Below are 22,820 nucleotides of genomic sequence, written 5' to 3' on the forward strand. Positions count from 1 at the left end.
ATGGAAAAAAAAATTTGTAACCATAGATATTTAAAAAGAAAAGTAGTTTCTATTAATATTTCTTTGAAAATAAAGCCATTTAGATGATTCATATTAATTAGAAGCAATTTACATTAATTGACAATCTATTTTTTACTTAAGGTAACATTGATTTTTGCATTGTTTCTTGTCTGCAACATTGTATTTTGACTTCTGTATGCACTTCAGTGTGCTCATCACCAACAAATTAGTTTTCCTTTTAAAAAATATTCTTATTTATTTGCCTATACCAAGTCATAGTGGGATGTAGTTCCCAGACCAGGGATCAAACCCAGGTCTCCTGCATTGGAAGCATGGAGTCTTAACCAGTGGACCACCAGGGAAGTCTCAACAAATTAGTGTTCATCCATCACCCTCCAGTTAATCCAGTTTATCTGTTTTGCCCTCCTCCTCTCTCTTTTCTCCCTGGTAACACTACTCAGTTCTCTGTGGTGGTTGGTGGTTTAGTTGCTCAGTCATATCTGTTTGCTAACTCATGGACTGTAGCCTGCCAGGCTCCTCTGTCCATGGGATTTTCCAGGCAAGAATACTGGAGTGGGTTGCCATTTCATTCTCCAGGGGATCTTCCCGACTCAGGGATCAAACTGCTGTCTCATGCATTGCAAGCAGATGTTATTTGTTTTGTTTTGGTTTGATCATTTGTGTTTGATTTTTATATTCCACATATGAGTGAAATCATAAAGTTATTTATCTTTTTTACTTTTTTTCACTTATCCTAATACCCTCAAGGTCTACCCATGTTTTTGCAAATGAGGAAGATCTCATATTTTTTTTATTGTTGAGTAGTATTCCATTGTAGGCATCTGTATATGTATATACATACATAAGCACAATAGAAGATGTATATATACACACACACATTGTGTACATATATATCCTTTTTATCCATTTATATATTGATGGACACTGAGGTTGTCTCCTTATCTTGACCACTGTAAATATTGCTGCTTGAACATAGGGTGCACATATCTTTTTGAATTTGTGTTTTCATATTCTTCACATAAATACTCAGAAGTGGAATATCTGGATCATGTGGTAATTCTAATCTTAATTTTTCCAGGAATCTCCATTACTGTTTTCTGTAGTGGCTATACCAATCTGCATTCCCACTAACAGTATATAAGGGTTCCTTTTCCCCCACATTTTCTCCAACATTTGTTATTGCTTTTAATAACAATCTAGTTTTTATTTTATTTTTTTGTTTTCAAAAATATGTCCTCTGAAGGATTGAAAACCCTTTGAGGCTACTCATACTTCTCAACTTTATTTCTGATGTACAACGAGGACAGGCCTTTTCTCGCTTCTGAAATTGAAACTGAGAGGTCGGTATGTGATATTCTGTAATAGCAGGTACCCTTCCGTTGAGTTTCCTATCTGTAGTAACTAAATGAGTGGGTGTGCCCCCTTTCTTTTGAACTTTTATGACTAAGTCCTTCCATAAAAGAAGAAGAGAAAAACCAAAAGTCATTTCCAGAGTTACTTGCCTTTGGGTTAATGTTCACAAAGGAGAAAATTGAAGCCCAAGGGAAAATTTTAGAAAGAGAAATGAGTCTATGAAAATAGTTTTGCAGTAAATTGACTTTCTAAGAGTTTATTGATGGAGTTAGAGGGCCCTTCTGGCTCTGATAATAAAGTCAGCGGGTTATGTTTTTTCAGTGTTAAAATGGCAAGCTGTTTATCACCCTATATTTAACTGAAATATGTTTTTAGGTTAAAACTGAGAAGGTAGTTGTATGTTTTAATCTAAAGTGAATCGTGTGCACCTCCTTATTTACAGAAGTGTGTATTATGCTCACATATACATATGACTGTGCACACACGTGTACTGACTGCTGCCTCATTTACAGCTGTGGCAGGCAGTATTCTGGCTGCGTACCTCAATTTCCTGTTAATCGATATGTTCATTTATCAATGCTTTAAAAATAGCTCCTCCACTTCTGTTATGAGAATACTTATTACATTTATCAAGTCTTATTCCTATTACTTAAAGTTGAAATTAACTTTTTCCTAGTTACTCAGAAACAGCACTGTCAACATTAGTGGTTATCCTCTGTCTCTTTGGGCATGTGTGTCCAGAGGCTAGGCAGGTGCGTAAAGCGATTTTCCAGTTATGAATAAGATGGAGATAAAAGAGAGGTAGCTGAGGAGGAGAAATGAGAGATAACAGTAGTCAGTGTATGAAAGCTGAATGGATAAATATGTGATTGAATTGGTTTTATAATTAGATGATTATAGCAAATCAGTGGATTGGAAGGCTCTTTTAGATTTTCTTAAGATAGTGTAGGCAAATAGGAACTTACAGCTTTATATTGGAGAAGAGTTACTGGAGCTAACTATGTCAGTTCAATTCCTGGTAAATGCTATTTCTGTAACTTTTATGTCTTATTCTTCACTTGAGGTTTCGCATTAGTCTGCAAGTGATTCCAGCACTTGGAAATGTGTGAAGTTGGGTTTAGCTCATATCTTAGTCATACTTCTTGGATGCTCAGCCCTGAGCAAAGTGCCAAGCACATGGCAGATGCTGAGACTTGTTTGAGTAATGATTCCCTCTTCCTAGTCATAAGTCAAAAGGGAGAAGTTAATGACAGTCATACTTACCCTCCCGGCCAAGGATGATAGCTGTCAACATTGTTCAGTTCAGTCGCTCAGTCGTGTCCGACTCTTTGCGACCTCATGAGCTGCGGTACACCAGGTCTCCCTGTCCATCACCAACTCCCAGAGTTTACTCAAACTCCTGTCCATTGAGTTGGTGATGCCATCCAACCATCTCATCCTCTTGTCGTCCCCTTCTGCTCCCGCCTTTAATCATTTCCAGCATCAGTGTCTATTCCAATGAGTCAGTTCTTTGCATCAGGTGGCCAGAGTGTTGGAGTTTCAGCTTCAGCATCAGTCCTTCCAATGAATATTCAGTGCTGCTTTCCTTTAGGATGGACTGGTTGGATCTCATTGCTGTCAACATTGTTAACATTCAATAAAAATAATACCTTAAAGGATAATTTTGCCCTTTAATAAAAGTTAGTTTCTGAAAGTTTTCTGAAAGAACTTTTTTTAAAAATTTGCTTAAGGATGCACATGTACCTGGGTTATATACCTTTGATTTCAAAGGGGTGGTGCGATGCAGGTGGGGATGTCATGATTGCTAATGTTCCAACTTCCACACATTTTTTTTTTCTCCACTTTGAGGAAGCTTCCTTGAAGGTGTAGTCTTGTTTCTGCTCACCACTGCGTGCTCTCCCTTCCCAGGTCATTTGAGAACCATTTCCATGGTAGCCACTGTGACTGGTGATGTTACTGGGACTGGAAGGAGGCGAGAACTATGGCTTTGACCCGTCTGTCCTTGGAACATGAGTTAGAGAAGCTTTTCTGTTGGAAATGCAGAGTGATTAGATGATTCATTTTCTTCAACCGGTGTTATTTGCCTTGGCACCGCCTACATTCTTGTGCTTAACAGATGTCTATAAATGGGACTTATCTTGAAAATTTGTTTTTTATAGTCTTTGTATCACTTAAAATTATTGTGTTTATATGGAGATGATAAAGTTAATAAGATGAGTTGCTGGACCTTTTTGGAAAAGGTGAAATGGGCAATCAAATGCTGAATTAACCTATTTGAGATTCCTGAAATCATCTTTCCATGTGATTCTCAGCTTGATGAAATTTATGAACTTTTTTTTTTTTTAAAGGAAACTAAATGTAGTGAATTCCCAGTGTATCTTAAAAAAATAAAAATTCCAGCTTGAAAAACACAAGTTAAACTAAACTTAACTATTTAAACTTTCATTCATTTATCACAATAAGGTGTTATTTGCTGTTCCTTTGCTGGTAAGTTTAATACAGAAACAAAGAGGTCCTGAAGTTGCATGCTGTAATTGGGTTATAAGGTGGTTATCCAGATCATCAGAATATCCACTAATCTTCTTAACCTAGTATTGAAGTAAAAAGGTAAAAATGTAAATATTTGGAATCCTTAAAATGTGTCTTTATCCACTTGTCTGTGACAATCACTGCTTTATGAAATAGACTGGGGGGATACTTGAAATTAGAGTGTCAGGAGGGTTCATGACAGAAAGAAAGGAATAAAGGATGGGCATGTCCTGGGATGTAAGTAGATTTTGGAGAAAGTGGTAAGTGAGTAACTACTACTGTTCTTCCCCTTTAGCTCCCTGGTGAAGGACGCTTCTCCTGTCCCTCTGCTGGATGTTACAAACCTTCCTACGCCTCGGAAATTCCTCGATACCTCTCAGTATTCTACTCCTGGAAGCTCCAGTGGTAAGTATTTAATTCTTCAGCGACTCACCTGCTTTTTAATGGGCTGCAGTTCCTGGGCCCAGGCCAGGGTGGGCATTCCATTTGAGCAGCGCTGCTTGTTTTCTTTGAAGTTGAATGCTTTTTGATGGTGTGTGTGTGTGTGTTTGCTCTAACTTCTGTTGAGCCTATTAGCTTTTACCCAGCTGCTGCACATAGCGCATTCCTTGCCGGGTCCATGAGAACTTTTGAGTGTGTGACCTCTGCTCTATAGCTACACTCCTTGTGTTTTCCCACTGGCCTCTCCACGTCTACCTGTGTGCGTGTGTGGACACCTCAGTGCACTCTGAGGACTTAGCCACAGACTAATCTTGTTTCTTCTTGACCTATCTAATATGGTACTGAATGAGACGAAGGAGAGCCATTTTTGCCGATATTTAAAGTTGGGGAGGGAAGTTGTATTTTTGATTCTGGAGGCAAAGTTTAAGGGAATTCTTCTGGAGTGGCTCAGACCTGCCCCATCATAGGGTTCAGTTCATCTCAGTTGGGCTCAGAGCTTCTGGGCTGCTGCAAACACCTGTCCTGCCATTGCAGCCTTGGGTTGGGAAGATGGTGACCTTACAAATGCTTTTAAAGAAATAGTAATGTCTTTTAAAGGAATAAAAATATTATTATTATTGACTTTCAGATAAAACAGTTTTTACTGGTTCTGTAGTCCTATACAGCTTGAAATGATGAAAAGGTGGAAAAATAATTTGAGTTCAGTCAATGCATTTTGTGCAACTAACTGAAAGTGTTCATTTTGAGAGCCTAACAATATACTGTTGCTGAAGCATATTTAATTACTTTATAAAATAAAATTTAATTAAAATTTAGGATTATTTAAGCTTGGAATCTTGAAGTTTATTGCTTTTACTGTAGGAAAAGTATAAGAATTGCTTTTTTAAGGTGGGTTGATTTTCATTTTTTATTGAGTTATAGTTGATTTATATTGTTGTCCTAATTTCTGCTGTAAGGAATTGTTTTATAATAAATTTTACTCATTTTTTTAAAAACCCAAGCACATATTATGACAGTTTACAAAGCTGTGTATTCAGATTTCTTCCTGGAGTAAAAGGTTTTGTTTTCCGCCCCCTTCTTTGCTATATCACTGTTCTGTGAGTTTTGACACTGCTTTGAGTTGTTGTAGAGTGTGGAATTATGATACAGAAAATGCATTTATACTCTTGATTTATATTTTACCTCTGCCTTTTGTGGAAATTACCGATTGTTAGATCTTTGTGTCTTTATAATGTGAATTGCCACTTAGCCTGGTTATATCAATTTAGGTAAATATTGCTGAGTCAGTGGCCAAGTGAAATAAAAATTTTAATTGTTCATGAAGAGATGATGGGGCAGGCGTTTTGAAAATGAAAAACATAAATACCAAATAAGCTGAAAAAAGGCCAGTGATGGCAAATTTCAGTGGAAGCTAATTCTGCAACATCTATTACTTTTAATGAGACAGCTTTTCCTCTCTGTGCACTTTTTCTGTCAGGCCCTGCAGTTAGCCTTTACCACTGAGTGGAGCTCATGGTGACACTTTGACTTCAGCCATCTGTCCCTTCGTTTTTGGGAATGACTCTGGAAGAACTGCGTGATAGATTAGTGGAGCTTGGGACCATTATGAAGATGGCTTGTAGATCTGGCCACAAAACTTTCTTTTTAGAAGGGCTCATTTCCTTTTCTGTTTGGAGGACTGATCTCTTGATTTTTCTGGGGGTGACTGAAAAAGAAGACAGTTATTGATTAAAGTCAATAGTAACAGTAGTTAACATGTGCTCAGTATACCTTCTATCTGTGAAACAGTAGAAATAAGTGCTTTACATGAATTAACTCATGAAGTCCTTCAATAATCTTAGGAGAGAGGCACCCCATTTTACAGGTGAGAAAAGCAAGACTGAGGATGGTTAATGATAGATTTAAGTTGATGCAGCTGACACATAGTAGCGCTTGTGATTTCACATCAGGAGCGGGGTTCCAAAGCATGCAGTTTTCCTGAAAATAAACTAGATACTAGATTTCTGTCAGTGCTGCAACAGATTACCACAGGAAACATGTATCATCCTACAGTTTTGTAGGTTAAAAGTCCAGTATGGGTCTCATTGAGCTAAAATGAAGGTTGTGGACAGGGCTGTGTTCCTACCAGAAGTTCTGCAGGAGAATCCATTTCCTTGCCTTTACGTGCTCTTAGAGGCTCTTGCTTTCCTTGACTTGTGGCAGGCTCCCTTTCTCCATCTTCACAGCCAGGGACAGTGGGTCACATTCTTCTCACCCTATACCTCTCTGACCCACTCTTCTGCTTCCTTCTTCCTCTCTTGAGGGACCATGTGATTAAATTGATTCCTACCCGGATAACCCAGGATCTTTTCTCTTTCTCAATATCCTTAACCTTAATCACATGTAGAGTCTCCTTTGTCATGTAAAGTAACATATCCACAGATTCTGGGTATTAGTTCATGAATATCTTTCATGGGCTTCCCCGGTGATGGCTCAGTGGTACAGAATCTGCTTGCCAATGCAGGAGATGGGGCTCCAATCCCTGAATCAGGAAGATTCCCTGAACAAGGAAATGACAACCCTCTAGAGCCTCAGTATTCTTATCTGGGGAATCCAATGGACAGAGGAGCCTGGTGGGCTACAGTCCATGGGGTTGCAAAAGTGTCAGACATGGCTTAGTGACTAAGCAACAACAATGTTTCAGGGCCCGTTCTACTTGTCACAGTCTGCAAGTACTTATTTTCTGACCTAAGTTATTTTTGGAAGCCAATATATAAAAATTTGACTTTCTTGAAATGATGTGGGAAGTCTTTGCAGTTCTCGTTTTTAGGACGATATTAATCTGGGTCACATTATTAAAGGGAATTGTATAAATGAGAAAAATGTAAATTATGTAGAGAACTCCATAAAATGTTTCTAATAAGTACATATAAAAGTGTGGGGCTGATGAAATATACTATAATAAAGGACAGAAATTTTGTCTTATTCTAAATAATGGACAGTAAGTCCTGAGAATCTATTTGTGAAGTGCTCTGCAAGTCAGCCTAGAAAGTAATAGTCTTTTTCAGCAGGGAATTTAGCATAGGCTCTTAAAGCTCCCTTCTCATCTTGTGAAATAGTAGGATTGAGGGTGTAATCCATTAGAGCTGACATTTCTATAGAGGAAGTTGCAATAGGGAATCCCTGGGTAGAACAGATCTCCCATCGGGGTGCCATAAATTAAAGATGCAGGTGATTTCTGAGAACTTTCAGATTATTATTAATTACATGAGAATTTTTGTGGCTTGTGAATGAGTTATTTTTCACATGTCTTATTTAGAGATAGAGTTGTGAGTGACTTTTATGTGAGAGGTGTTCTATTATAGTTTACGTGTTACCGTTAGTAAGATACTATACATCATTCAACTGATGGAGCAGTCCTAAGAGGTCGTTGGGGCAGGTACTGTTACTGTCATGATGATTATTATATTTATGTCATATTTAAGTGTATTGCCAGATATTTAAGTTATCATAAAATTGTATGGAATTATCTGTCTGTTGCATCATCTAATTAAAAATAAAACTTTTAATTATAAGATGCAAATTCCAGGCACAGATTGGCAGAAGCAAGTAACATATAAGGAGAAAAATGATTAGCATTCACTTAATTTTCCTACGTAATCATGAAGAAAAGCAATGGCATAATAAAGAACTGGGCAAATGGGCAATTCACAGAAGAGTCTATATACATGGAAAGATAGGCATTTATCTAACAGATGTTAAAATATCAAGAATATATAAAGAATCCCTACAAATCGGTAAGATAAACAAGTAGAAAAATAGACAAAAATATGAGCAGGCAGTTTGCATAAAGGGACAGCTATATTAGTCAATATATGAAAAACTGCTTATACTCTCTAGTTAATCAAGTGTTATTTTTAAAATACTACGAAAAATCAAGTGTTATTTTACGAATATGGAAGCTGAATTCAGGGATGCTGAGTGATTGGTCCAGGTTCAACCAAAAAGGTATTTGCTGGAGACTGGCCTCATACTATCCTTACTCTAAATACGTAAAGGATGTATTTTGCAAGCATTTTTTTCCCTATTATTCTCATCAGTCACAGTATTTTGTAATGTACAGGGAAACTAATGTCTAATTTAGATGTAGTCATTCAACTATAACTTAAGTAGAAGCATGAAAAAAGTGTGGAGAAAAGCCAATAATTATAGTAAAATGTTGGTTTAAGCTTTTGGATTCTCAGTATGTCTTTTTATTTGGCAAATTGCCTTTGGAACGTTCTGACTGAGCAATTACTCCCAAGGTACACAGGCATTTCATTTGTGGCTTCTTTATTCATTTTATTCACACTCCTGCTGGGATTGCTGTGAATATAACTATAATGAAACTGGACTTTTCTCTCCCTTGCTTTCTGGTACCAGTATAGGTTAAGCAATAAAACATAAAGAGAGCACAAATGAAATTATTTTTTCTTCTTTTGCTGCTGTTTTCTTGATGTTTTTGTTTCATCAGACCTTGTTCTGAGACTTGATATTTATCTCAAGAATTTGGGGTTCAATATTTTAAAAATTTTCTTCGTAGGTTGGGAGCTATGAATCCTAACAGAAAGGAGATGAAGCTCCTCTTTTTGGAACTCAAATGTCACTTTTAGAACAGTGAAGATCTGATTCTCCAAAATCTTGACATCTTTTGTATTACTTCTGTCCTTTTGATAGGGTCTCCCTTGGTATTTTAAATATAACTGTTTCTGAGGCATCCGTGCATTTGCTCTTATTAAGTACCTTTGATTTCTATGATTGACCAGAAGTAGATTTGAGGAATATATACAAGGGGACAGAATAGGACTAATAGCTCAAATGTTTCTAAATAGAAAAATGAAGCAAGACCAAAGTTTGTTTACTAAAAATGTATTAATTTTTAATGTATAAACTGTATTAAATAATGTAGTTTATGCAAATACTATATATAACATATACATGTATATAAATATATAGACCCCAGATTGCAAAGACTTGGACATGACTGAGCAACTGAACTGAACTGAAAATTGCCAAAGTAATCCTGAGAAGAAGGAACAAAGCAGGAAGCATCCTCCTAGCCTTTAGACAATACTACAAAGCTACAGTAATCAAAACAGTGTGGTACTGTGACAAAAACAGACATACAAATCAATATACAGAAACAGTGCCATCTCAGTCACTAAATTGTGTCAGACTCTTTGCGACCTCAAGGACTGTAGCCTGCCATGCTCCATTGTCCGTGGAATTTTTTAGCAAGAATACTGGGGTATGTTGCCATTTCCTTCTCTATGAGATTTTCCAGATCAGGGGTAGAACCCACATCTCCTGCATCTTCTGCATTGGTAGGTGGATTCTTTACCACTAATCACCTGGGAAGCCCAATACATATAATCTACATTTACACATGTACAACATGTATACCCTTATATGTACACACTCATAATAATATAAGTATGAAAACAAACAGGAAAAAGATACAGAATATAAATACAGAAATACCTCAGAGATATTGTGGGTTTGGTTCAGACCACCACAGCAAAGAGAGTCACAGGTATCTTTTGGCTTCCCAGCGCATATATGTTATATTTATACTATATGTGGTGTAAATGCTATGTAAATAGTTGACAGCATGCATCTGAGTTCAAGTTTTGCTTTTGGGAATTTTCTGGAATTTATTTTCTATCCATGGTTGGCTGAATTTGGATGTGAAACTTATGGATATGGAGTGCCAACTTGTTTGTCTTTATCCATTTAAAAATTTTATTTTTAATCTATTAATATCCAATAATGGATTTCTTAATATTGAACCAATTTTTCATTACTAGAATAAATTGCCCTTGATCATACTGTATTATTTTCTCAATGTAGTATTGAATTCTGTCTGCTAATATTTTATTTAGGATTTTTGCATCATGTTCATGAGTAATAGTGGCCTGTGGTCCAAATCATACTAGATTTTGGTTTCAATGTAATAATTTGCTGCATAAAAGGAATTAGGACATTGTCTTTCATTTATCAATGCTCTGAAACAGTCTATGGAGCTCTGGGAGTATCTGGTGTTTGAAGATTTAGGAATTTCTTTGTGAAACCTTTTGGATCTTGTATGTTTTAATACATTTACCTTTTATTCTTCAATAACTTTGTTTCATCAGTGTAAATTGTTCTCTTTAAACTTTCTGTTTCTATTGGGATCAATTTTAATAATCTGTATCTCCCTAGGCAATTATTGATTTCATTTATTCAATTTTATTTACATAGAATAATGTATATAGAATAATGGCATCACTGACTCGATGGACATGAATTTGAACAAGCTCTGGGAGTTGGTGAAGGACAAAGAAGCCTGGTGTGCTGCAGTCCACGGGGTTGCAAAGAGTCGGACACGACTGAGGGACTAAACTGAACTCATTTATATAGATGTCTATGAAGTATTTTCTTACTGTTTTAAAATTCTTTTGTTTCCTTTACGTCATCTAATTGTGCTGTTTCCCTTTTCTTCTTGATCAAAGTAGCTAATGGTTTGTCTTTGGTGTTAGTTTTTTCTCCCAAAAAATAATAAGAATTTTGATGTATTGATTAGGTCCATTTTTTTGTTCTCTACCTCATTCCTTTATGTTTTTATTCTTTCCTTCTTCATCCTTTCATTTGGTTTATTCTTTTCCTGCACTAGCAACTGAAATCACGCATTTTAATTCTTTCATTTTTTACTAATAAAAGTATTTAGTGACAGAAGATTCTCTCTCATTACTACTTTAAATGTACCCATAGATACAACCATGGACAAAGACTGTCTGCTTTCAGGTTTTATTCCATAGATACAACCATGGACAAAGACTGTCTGCTTTCAGGTTTTATTCCATAGATACAACCATGGACAAAGACTGTCTGCTTTCAGGTTTTATTCCATAGATACAACCATGGACAAAGACTGTCTGCTTTCAGGTTTTATTCCATAGATACATACCATGGACAAAGACTGTCTGCTTTCAGGTTTTATTCCATAGATACAACCATGGACAAAGACTGTCTGCTTTCAGGTTTTAGTCCATAGATACATACCATGGACAAAGACTGTCTGCTTTCAGGTTTTATTCCATAGATACATACCATGGACAAAGACTGTCTGCTTTCAGGTTTTATTCCATAGATACATACCATTGACAAAGACTGTCTGCTTTCAGGTTTTATTCCATAGATACATACCATTGACAAAGACTGTCTGCTTTCAGGTTTTATTCCATAGATACATACCATTGACAAAGACTGTCTGCTTTCAGGTTTTATTTCTCCTTTGATCCAAGTGTTTTTGGTGAAAGAATTTTAAGGATGAAAGGGTCTTTTCTGGTTTTTTTTTTTTTTAATATTTTCTAGCTTTGTTGTGTTGAATTGAGAATGTTGCTTGTAATATTTTAAATTTATAGAACTTACATTTTCTTTGTGACTTAATATATTATGGTTTGTTATTTTTTTTTTTAATATTCCAGGGGTACTTGAGAAGAAGATGCATTTTCTCTATTAGATGAGGAGTTTGATGTATATTTGTGAAATTCTCATTATGTTGTTTGTCTATCTCCATTTTTATTTTTAGTGTTTTTCTTTTATGTCTCTTTGACTCACCTATAGTTTTTGTTTAAAAATGGTGATTGCTGTTTTTTGGTATGTGAATAGTCGTGTGTTGTAGTTTCATTTGTGAATTGTGCTTTTTGGCATTAAAAAATGCCCTTCATTGATGTGGTTAACGCTTATTGATTGACATACTGTTCATTCATATGTGGAAAATTCTTAAAGAGAATTGTTAAAGAGAATTGTTAAAGAGATGGGAATACCAGACCACCTGACCTGCCTCCTGAAAAACCTGTATGCAGGTCAAGAAGCAACAGTTAGAATTGGACATGAAACAACAGACTGGTTCCAAATAGGGGAAGGAGTATGTCAAGGCTGTATATTGTCACCCTGCTTATTTAACTTATATGCAGAGTACATCATGAGAAACACTGGGCTGGAGGAAGCACAAGCTAGAATCAAGATTGCCGGGAGAAATATCAATAACCTCAGATATGCAGATGACACCACCCTTATGGCAGAAAGTGAAGAACTACAGAGCCTCTTGATAAAAGTGAAAGAGCAGAGTGAAAAAGTTGGCTTAAAGCTCAACATTCAGAAAACTGAGATCATGGCATCTGGTTCCATCACTACATGGCAAATAGATTGGGAGACAGTGGAAACAGTGAAAGACTTAATTTTTTTGGGCTCCAAAATCACTGCAGATGGTGACTGCAGCCATGAAATGAAAAGACACTTGCTCCTTGAAAGAAAAGTTATGACCAACCTAGACAGCATATTAAAAGCAGAGACATTACTTTGCTAACAAAGGTTCGTCTAGTCAAGGTTTTTGTTTTTCCCGTAGTCATGTATGAATGTGAGAGTTGGACTATAAAGAAAGCTGAGCACTGAAGAATTGATGCTTTTGAACTGCGGTGTTAGAGAAGACTCTTGAGAGTCCCTTGGACTGCAAGGAGATCCAATCAGTCCATCCCAAAGGAATTCATTCCTGAATATTCATTGGAAGGACTGATGCGGAAATGAAACTCCAATACTTTGGCTACCTGATGGAAAGAACTGGCTCATTTGAAATGAACCCTGAAGACTATACTTTCAGGGATCATTTCTATAGTTTGTTACTAGAGAAGTTTCTCTGATTGTGTAGAGCACCCGAAACCATGAGGAGGAGATGCAGTGTTCTCTCCTGAGCATGAAGCCGGTCTTTGGTGTTGCTTCTGCAGCTGCCATTGGCCGCTGATGATCGTTCTTCTCTTCCTTTGGGAGAGTAAGAGGGAGAGGACACCATCTGAGTGGTTTTGAAAAAAAAGAAAAAAAAAAAAAAAAAGAAATGAACCCTGATGCCGGGAAAGATTCACGGTGGGGGGAGAAGGGGACGACAGAGGAGGAGATGGTTGGATGGCATCACCGACTCGATGGACATGAGTTTGAGTAAATTTTGGGAGTTGGTGATGGACAGGGAAGCCTGGCATACTGCGGTCCATGGGGTCGCAGAGTCGGACACAACTGAACTACACAACTGAACTGTTCATTCGGTATTTTTAGTCTTTCTAAATTGGCTTTAGTATGTATATAGCATATATAGTTTGGCCTTGCTTTGTAAGCTGAATTAAAACCTTTTTTTAATAGATGAGTTGAATCCATTGATATATATTGATATGACTGATGTCTTCTGTCACAACTGTATCTTAGTATTTTGTAAATATGTGTATTATGTATGCTATGTTTCTTTCTAAGATATGTGTTCTTTTATTTTACTCATACAGAAATTTTTTGTCTAGGAAGTCCCCCGCCCCCCACCCAGTGTCTGTCTTTTAATGTATACTTTTAAGAAAATGCTCTTAGACACTTTTTTTTTTTTTTGGTTAAACCTTTACTCTCAGATTTCTCTATTTTTATTGGTATACTTTAGTTTCCATCTTTCGCCTCCGTGATAAACAATCAACTTACTCTACTTTTCTCTTTTTCTTCTGCCATTTTTTTTAGTTGCATATTTTTACTTTTTTACAGCATACTACTTTCATGTAGTTGTTTTCCACAACTTTTGTTTTTGTGTTAAATCTACATTTAAATGTTCTAAATGTTCATGAATAGACATTTTGTTCAAGTTTCCTAGTCATTTCTTGGTTGAAGTAAGTTCATTATCTAAAATAGGTCCTCGAGGAGTCATGGATGCAGAATTTCTTTATTTGAAAACTTTTTATTTCTTTTTCCTAGAGCCTTGATACTTAAAGGGCCACTTGGGGATACAAACTCCTTAGGTTACACGTTAAATTATTATTATTATTATTTTTACAAAATACTATTGCAGTTTTTTCTTTTAGTGCTTTTCGAAATTTCTGATACCTCAGGTTTTTTTCCACTTATTAAAGTTCCTTGATTCTTAAGTCTTACAGATTTCTTTTTAGTCTTAGGAACTGAAAAGATTTAGTAGGATGTGCCTTGGAGTCTTGATTTCTTTAGGTATTAATTTTCCAAGATACCCAATGGGCTGTTGTTTCATTTTATGCATTCAGCTTTTTCTTTTTTTTTTTTGTAAGTTTTCCTGGTTTACAATTTTAAATGTTCTGTTTACTTTTCTTCTTTATCACTCTATTTTTCTTTGCCTGTTTTCCATTTCTACTACTCTCTCTTTCATCTTTTTATTTCTACTACTACTTTTTCTTATTCTCCTTTTTATCCTCTACTTGGGTTCCCTGCATTTACTCAATATCCTTTATCAAATAAATCTTTTCAATCTATTCTGTCTTGCATATTTTGTATTGTATTCTTGAGGTATGAGATAATATTGCCTTTTTCTTCCCTCTCTTTCCTGAGTTTTGTAAGTTTTCCTTTCACACTTTGCTTTTGATTGTCTGTGTCTGTCATAATTTTTCGATTTTTGACTCAAAGTGGCTTTTCATATCCCCAAATTCTTGTTTGAGTATATTAATTCCACCTAGAGTGTTATCACCCAGATTTCTTGTGCTTCATGCTGATTTGTTGGATGAAATTTTCCTCTTGATGTCTGTTGGATTTTTTTTGTAATACTCTCACAAGAATGTGTTCATTATTTTTCCTATTCATTTTTTTTATGATATTGGTGGCGTGTTTTGTAGGATTCCTAGCTCATTGCCTCCCTCTTCTGTCATTACAGAAAACTGCAGATTCATTTATTTCAGTTCAGTTCAGTCACTCAGTTATGTCCAACTCTTTGCGATCCCATGAACTGCAGCATGCCAAGCTTCCCTGTCAATCACCAACTCATGTCCATTGTGTCAGTGATGCCATCCAACCATCCTCTGTCATCCCCTTCTCCTCCTGCCTTCAATCTTTCCCAGCATCAGGGTCTTTTCCAATGAGTCGGTTCTTTGCATCAGGTGGCCAAAGTACTGGAGTTTCAGCTTCAGCATCAGTGCTTCTGCTGAATATTCAGGACTGATCTCCTTTAAGGTTGACTGGTTGGATCTCCTTGCAGTCCAAGGGACTCTCAAGAGTCTTTTCCAACACCATAGTTCAAAAGCATCAATACTTTGGTGCTCAGTTTTTTTATAGTCCAACTCTCACATCCATACATGACTACTGGAAAAACCATAGCTTTGACTAGGTGGACCTTTGTTGGCAAAGTAATGTCTTTGCTTTTTAATATGCTGTCTAGGTTGGTCAAGGCTTTTCTTCCGAGGAGTAAGCGTCTTTTAATTTCATGGCTGCAGTCACCATCTGCAGTGCTTTTTGGAGCCCCCCAAACATAAAGTCTCTCACTGTTTCCATTGTTTCCCCATCTATTTGTCATGAGGTGATGGGACCAGATGCCATGATCTTAGTTTTCTGAATGTTGAGTTTTAAGCCAACTTTTCACTCTCGTCTTTAGTGGTCCTTTTATTTTGGTGGTGGGGTAAGCTTGTTTGCTTTCTGAATCATGACTCTCCTGTTCATCATCCCATAGCCAAAGGCTTTTATCTCTTTTTGTCTCATTTCTCTCTCAGAGGCTGTGTGTTTCAAACACTGCTCTTTCAAATTATGTCTGCTTTTAAGTCCCTATAGTTCAAGCTGTGATCTGCTTGTATACCTTTTTAGTTTTGAAACTTAGGGTTGACTTTGTCTTTCTAAAACTTTGATTCTACATCAGTCTTTAGATTCATCATTAACTCTCTTTAAATTTCTTTATTCTAGTTTTTCACAGTATACTTTTGCTTGTAACAAAGACTTATGGCAAAGAAGTGGTGGGAGAGGAGCATAATATAACACTTCCTGGGATTAGATGATTTTTTTTCTTCGTATTTTTATTTCTAGTTATTTTGAATTTGGGGCAATTTCTGTATTTCAAGTTATCCTGAAAGCATGGTTTTTTTGAAATTTTGTTAATTTTTATTGTTCTCTTTTGCTTCCGGAGGAAATGTTGAGAGATTATGATCTAAGCCACCATCCTTGTCTTCAGGAACCCTGAAGTGTTAGTAAAGCTAGAGGTTTTAAAAATTCATTTTTATTTTTAAAATGTTTGGTGTTTGCCTTGGTGTTCATATTATCTCATTTAATAGGCACAATTCTCTTGATAATGTTATCTCCTCTTCACATTTGAAGAAATGGAGAGAACATGCAACTAGACATGATAATTCAAAGTGATGCCAAGCTTTTTGTTCTTTCTACTATATCATTCTATCTCTATGGGCAGTTGAACTTACAAAATCATACATTAACAGCAGACTGTAGCCTAATAAAGTTTAGTGAGTATTAATATAAACGATCAATTTATTCATCTGTTCCTTGTCTCTTATCCTGTATCCCTGTTAACATTTCTAGTAGCCTATTCTCCATTGATTGCTACTCTTTGCCCAAAGGGGCATCCTTTTTGCTCTAGGCAATATAATGTGCATTTACTTCTGCTTTATTGACTATGCCTTTGACTGTGTGGATCAACAAACTGGAAAATTCTTTTTTTGGTTTTTTTTGTTTTTTTTTTTTGGAAAATTCTTAAAGAGATGGGAATACCAGACCACCTGCCCTTGCTCCTGAGAAATCTGTATGGAGGTCAGGAAGCAACAGTTAGAACTGGACATGGAACAGTGGACTGGTTCCAAATAGGGGAAGGAATACCTCAAGGCTTTATATTGTCACCCTGCTTATTTAACTTATATGCAGAGTACATCATGAGAAACGCTGGGCTGAATGAAGCACAAGCTGGAATCAAGATTCTGGGAGAAATATCAATAACCTCAGATATGCAGATGACACCACCCTTATGGCAGAAAGTGAAGAACTACAGAGCCTCTTGATAAAAGTGAAAGAGCAGAGTGAAAAAGTTGGCTTAAAGCTCAACATTCAGAAAACTGAGATCATGGCATCTGGTTCCATCACTTCACGGCAAATTGATTGGGAAACAGTGACTTTATTTTTTGGGGGTCCAAAATTACTGCAGATGGTGACTGCAGCCATGAAATTAAAAGACACTTGCTCCTTGCAAGAAAATTTATAACCAACCTACACAGCATATTAAAAATAAGAGACATTACTTTGCCAACAAAGGTCAATCTAGTCAAAGCTATGGTTTTTCCAGTAGTCATGTGTGCATTGAGAGTTGGACTATAAAGAAAACGGAGCACCGAAGAATTGATGCTTTTGAACTGTAGTGTTGGAGAAGACTCTTGAGAGTCCCTTGGACTGCAAGGAGATCCAACCAGTCCATCCTAAAGGAAATCAGTCCTGAATATTCATTGGAAGCACTGATGCTGAAGCTGAAACTCCAATACTTTGGCTACCTGATGGGAAGAACTGGCTCATTTGAAATGACCCTGATGCTGGGAAAGATTCAAGGTGAGGGGAGAAGGGGACGACAGAGGATGAGATGGTTGGATGGCATCACTGGCTCGATGGACATGAGTTTGAATAATCTCTGGGAGTTGGTGATGGACAGGGAGGCCTGGCGTGCTGCAGTCCATGGGATTGCAAAGAGTCGGAGACGATGGAGTGACTGAACTGAACTGAGTGTTTTATATCACCTATGAAATTGATTCAACAGATGTTAGTTTTGTTTTTTATCCTAACAGTATTCCACTCTACCTTCTCTCCAAACATACCATCATTTTCCCCTCAGCCCACTTTCACTATGAAAGGATCAATGTATGTTCATTGTGTTTTCAAAACTCAGTGCAATGTGGGGTTCCATCTTCACCTCTGAATTGAAACTATCCATATGCTGAGGCTGTAAAATCTTCTAGCTCCTTGGAAATGATTGCCCCCAGTAGCATCAGCTGTCAACAGCTTTTGGCAGCCTCCTTTCAGGAGTGGGGTATTATATTGTCTGTAGTTTTCTTTAAAGTAATTGAATCTGCACCTTAGGGGTGCTTAGTTAACAGTTTTGAAGTACCTTAATCAGGAATGCACACTCTGGGGGTAGTTAGTTAACATTTGAAAGACCCTAATCAAGATTCTATACTCCAGAGGCAACCAGTGCCTCAGATATTGCTCTCTCAATATGCAGCAGTGGGTGCATTAATTAGAATAAAAGATGTTAGAGGTAATTTTTCATTGGTGAACCCAATAGTATTTAAGATAAGTAGTTGACCAAGTCGCTCCACTGGGGCATAAATGGAGGATAAGGATTTGATGAGGCCAGTAGCCTACCAGTGTGGGTCTGGAGCTTGGTTTGGTCCTGTGCTTGCGGCCTTCAAAGGATTTTTGTCATCTCAGCTGTCCACTGGAGCGTGCTAAGTCTCTAGCTCTACGTGGGCCAAATCCTGCCTGCCTTTGCGTGCTTCTCCACCCAGAGCTCATTGGACACACACTCTGGCTCCACTTGTCTGCATTTCTTGTCCGCAGAGGTGATGTTGTCAATTTTGAGCTAACTATTTTTAATTTCTTATATTTTATGTATAATTGAGTTTTGAGCAGATTGTGTATCTTAGATATGAGTTTACAGTGCCAGGTTGATCAGAAGCATAAGAATTATTTTTAAGCGGTAACTTTCTTATTTTCCCCTTAAGAATATTGTCAATGTTCTGAGGCTAGGCTCAGAACAGTGAGGGCAACATTGACAATGTGCAATTCTGTTGATACTTTGTGGTCTAATTAGGCTTGGTAATTTTTTTGAAGGTTTTTTTTAAATGCTGAATTCTGATTAATAGTGATAGTTCTCTTAAACAGGGACAATGTTCTTGAATATAGCATGTAAACTCTATAGGTTGAAATCATATATATGAACTTTACATAATTTATGGACCCTGCGTAGTGTAAGGAGTGACATCTATAGGAAACACTACCATTAACTCTTATGCCTTAATTGACATGTGTAATTATAAACGATAAATAAAATGGCATATTCAATAAAAGGTTAAAGTGTATTACCAGGGCCCTTAACCTTCTGCAGTTTAATGACATGCGTATAGGCCTGGCCTGTGTTACCTATCTTCTTACGAAACATACTGAGAAAAATAAAGCAGCCAGGGACTGGTCTAGGTTGCTTTCTATATTTACTGATGAACTGAAAAGTAGTTTTCTTTTATAAGATATTTAGCTGCATAAATGGACTATTCACCTTGTTTGTCTGTTACTAAATGGGCTCTTACAATTAGCTGTAGGCCTTGGAACCAGAGATACCTAGAGTTAACTATGGTTTAATGGAATCAGGGAATGATAGAGCTTGAAAAGACCTTAGATAGCATCTAGTTAATTCTTTTGTGACTATCATAGTATCCTAGTTAAACCCACCTTCCACGATCCCACATATCCACTGAGGTGTAGATATATATGCATATCTGTCTGCCCTGTCTTATCTGTTTGCCTGTTTAGTAATATGTGTGTGTCTAAAAGAAACAACTGGGACCAGTAACATTTCAGTAGAAAGAATTGGTTAAAAGACATCAAAGTCTTTTAACATTTAACACAGTCCTATAGGTTAAAGTCTTCTAAACCAAGTTCAAGAAGTTCTCACTTGATAAGGTCCTCAGCAAAAAGGAAAAAGAAAAAAAAAGTAAATATAAAAAATCAAAGAAAAGAGTATTGGGAAAGGTATAAAGTATTTCTAATTTTAAAGTGTTCTAAAACACTGAATACATGTTATAACAGTAGAGGTACATACAAATGGCGGATTCAAATCAATGTATGGCAAAACCAATACAATGTTGTAAAGTAAAATAATTAATTAAAAAAAGTGATTTAGGGTTTATCAATTTTGAAATATGTGTATTTTGTTCTAATGGTGGTGTGAAGACTTGCTGAGTTTCAGCTAAATTATTTTTATACAAGGCTTTTTCCTTGAAGCACCAATAATTCTATCTGACCTCACTGGGTTTTTGTGATTATTAAATGAGTCTTCATGGCTGATTATATTATTCTTTAGAATCGCCTTTTAATTTTCAGCTGATGCAAGTGAAATAGATAATATAAATTAATTAATATTGGCTCTGTTCAGTGTTTATGCTCTAGGAGATTTCGGGAGACAAACAGATAATTTTGTGAGCAAATGTGCCATTTGGGGCTGTGGCATTTTATTTTTCATACCTTGCTTATTTGTTATTTTTAATAGGCTATCTGTCATATTAGTGTCATATAAGTATCTGTATGCCATGTAGTCTAGGGCTTGTTGATTTCAACTGCGTGTACCTTATCACCTAGCACTCGTCATCACTCAGCACGTGTGCAAGTTGTGACGTTTAGGTGGCCCTCTGATATGTCCTGTCTGTGACTCATGTGCTCTTTCGTGAAGATCATTCTGTCCCAGCTGAATTTCTACTACTTTTTTTCCTGCCTAAAGCTCTGCTTAGAGGTTTTGCTTCATTTTCCCTCTCTGTCATGCTGCATTCAGATGGCTCCCTGGCCGCTAAGTACTTTCCTACTGCTGAGGTTGGTTTTGCAGGATGGAGTACTTTTGCGGCCTGAGGTGTCCAGTTCTTTATGTGTAAAACAAAACCAGTAACTAAAATGTCTGTTCTTGGAATGTCATGACTGGAAATATTGATGACTTTTTTTTTTCACTTGGCTTCAGAACTGTCATGTCAGTTTAGAGGCTGAAAGCTTCTTGGTTCTACTCCCAGTTTGCTAGTATTAAAATATTTAAAATTAATTACTGTATTATCAGATGCCCTCTATGCTGTGAAGGAAACCATATGGATTTGATCATTCTGTCTCCTTCTCTCTTGCTGTGGGTTTCAGGGGTCTAGTGAGTTGAAGTTAAGGCAACAGCATTATGGATAATCTGTAGAGGGCTTATTGACTTAGGGACAAATTTGTGTAAGTAATTATATCATGGATGTCATTAAGTGAAGTGAAGTCATTAAGTTTATACATTAGTGCATTTTATGAGTTGGGAGCAAAAGAAAAAATTGAGGGGAATAGCGCACATACTATCTGAAGTAGAGGTTTCAGAGACTTTATCCAGTGGTTAGAAGGACTTATTCCATATACTGGAATATTTTCAGTCTTCCCTAAATAAATTTCAAAATACTCCAGTGAAAACTCCTAGAGGAGAACATAGGCAAAACACTCTTCGACATAAATCACAGCAAGATCCTCTATGACCCACCTTCCAGAATATTGGAAATAAAAGCAAAAATAAACAAATGGGACCTAATTAAACTTAAAAGCTTTTGCACAACAAAGGAAACTATAAGCAAGGTGAAAAGACAGCCTTCAGAATGGGAGAAAATAATAGCAAATGAAGAAACAGACAAAGGATTAATCTCAAAAATATACAAGCAACTCCTGCAGCTCAATTCCAGAAAAATAAATGACCCAATCAAAAAATGGGCCAAAGAACTAAACAGACATTTCTCCAAAGAAGACATATAGATGACTAACAAACACATGAAAAGATGCTCAACATTACTCATTATCAGAGAAATGCAAATCAAAACAACAATGAGCTACCATTACACGCCAGTCAGCGTGGCTGCTATCCAAAAGTCTACAAGCAATAAATGCTGGAGAGGGTGTGGAGAAAAGGGAACCCTCTTACACTGTTGGTGGGAATGCAAACTAGTACAGCCGCTATGGAGAACAGTGTGGAGATTACTTAAAAAACTGGAAATAGAACTGCCATATGACACAGCAATCCCGCTGCTGGGCATACACACCGAGGAAACCAGATCTGAAAGAGACACGTGTACCCCAATGTTCGTCGCGGCACTGTTTATAATAGCCAGGACATGGAAGCAACCTAGATGCCCATCGGCAGACGAATGGATAAGGAAGCTGTGGGACATATACACCATGGAATATTACTCAGCCATCAAAAAGAATTCATTTGAATCAGTTCTAATGAGATGGATGAAACTGGAGCCCATTATACAGAGTGAAGTAAGCCAGAAAGATAAACACCAGTACAGTACACTAACACATATATATGGAATTTAGAAAGATGATAACGATAACCCTATGTGCAAGACAGAAAAAGAGACACAGATGTATAGAACAGACTTTTGGACTCTCTGGGAGAAGGCGAGGGTGGGATGATCTGAGAGAACAGCATTGAAACATGTATATCATCAAATGTGAAACAGATCGCCAGTCCAGGTTGGATGCATGGGACTAGTGCTTGGGGCTGGTGTACTGGGATGACCCAGAGGGATGGGATGGGAAGGGAGATGGGAGAGGGGGGGGTTCAGGATGGGGAACACATGTAAATCCATGGCTGATTCATGTCAATGTATGGCAAAAACCACTACAATATTGTAAAGTAATTAGCCTCCAATTAATAAAAATAAATGGAAAAACAAAACACTCCAGTGGTGCCGAAGAACTTTGATTGGGTCTGTAGTATAGTTGAGCTTGAATCTACTAAAGAAGAATGTACACAGTCTTTCAGGAGCCACATTTAAAAAAAATTCAAAAGTCTCTAAAGATTTTGAAGTGTGGGCTTCAGCAGTTGTGGCACTCAGGCTTAGTTTCCCTGCGGCATATGGAAGCTTCCTGGATCAAGGATCGGACTCGTGTCCCCTGCATTG

At 37.0% G+C, this 22,820-nt stretch overlaps 1 protein-coding gene and 1 non-coding gene across 3 annotated transcripts in view; both read left to right on the forward strand.

Moving 5' to 3' along the window:
* The window catches only part of EXOC4 (exocyst complex component 4), an 811,527-nt gene that overhangs the window by 62,497 nt on the left and 726,210 nt on the right, over nt 1–22,820 (forward strand). For both annotated transcript variants that reach the window (XM_043871686.1, XM_043871687.1), the window contains exon 5: nt 4,199–4,308. In XM_043871686.1, the coding sequence (XP_043727621.1) occupies nt 4,199–4,308 (110 nt within the window). The remainder of the gene's footprint in view (nt 1–4,198; nt 4,309–22,820) is intronic.
* LOC122675046 lies at nt 12,988–13,201 on the forward strand. Its single transcript, XR_006335196.1, has one exon. It is a non-coding gene; the product is annotated as a small nucleolar RNA U3 (small nucleolar RNA).

The sequence above is a fragment of the Cervus elaphus genome, chromosome 18, assembly GCF_910594005.1.
Source record: "Cervus elaphus chromosome 18, mCerEla1.1, whole genome shotgun sequence".
NCBI lineage: Eukaryota > Metazoa > Chordata > Mammalia > Artiodactyla > Cervidae > Cervus > Cervus elaphus.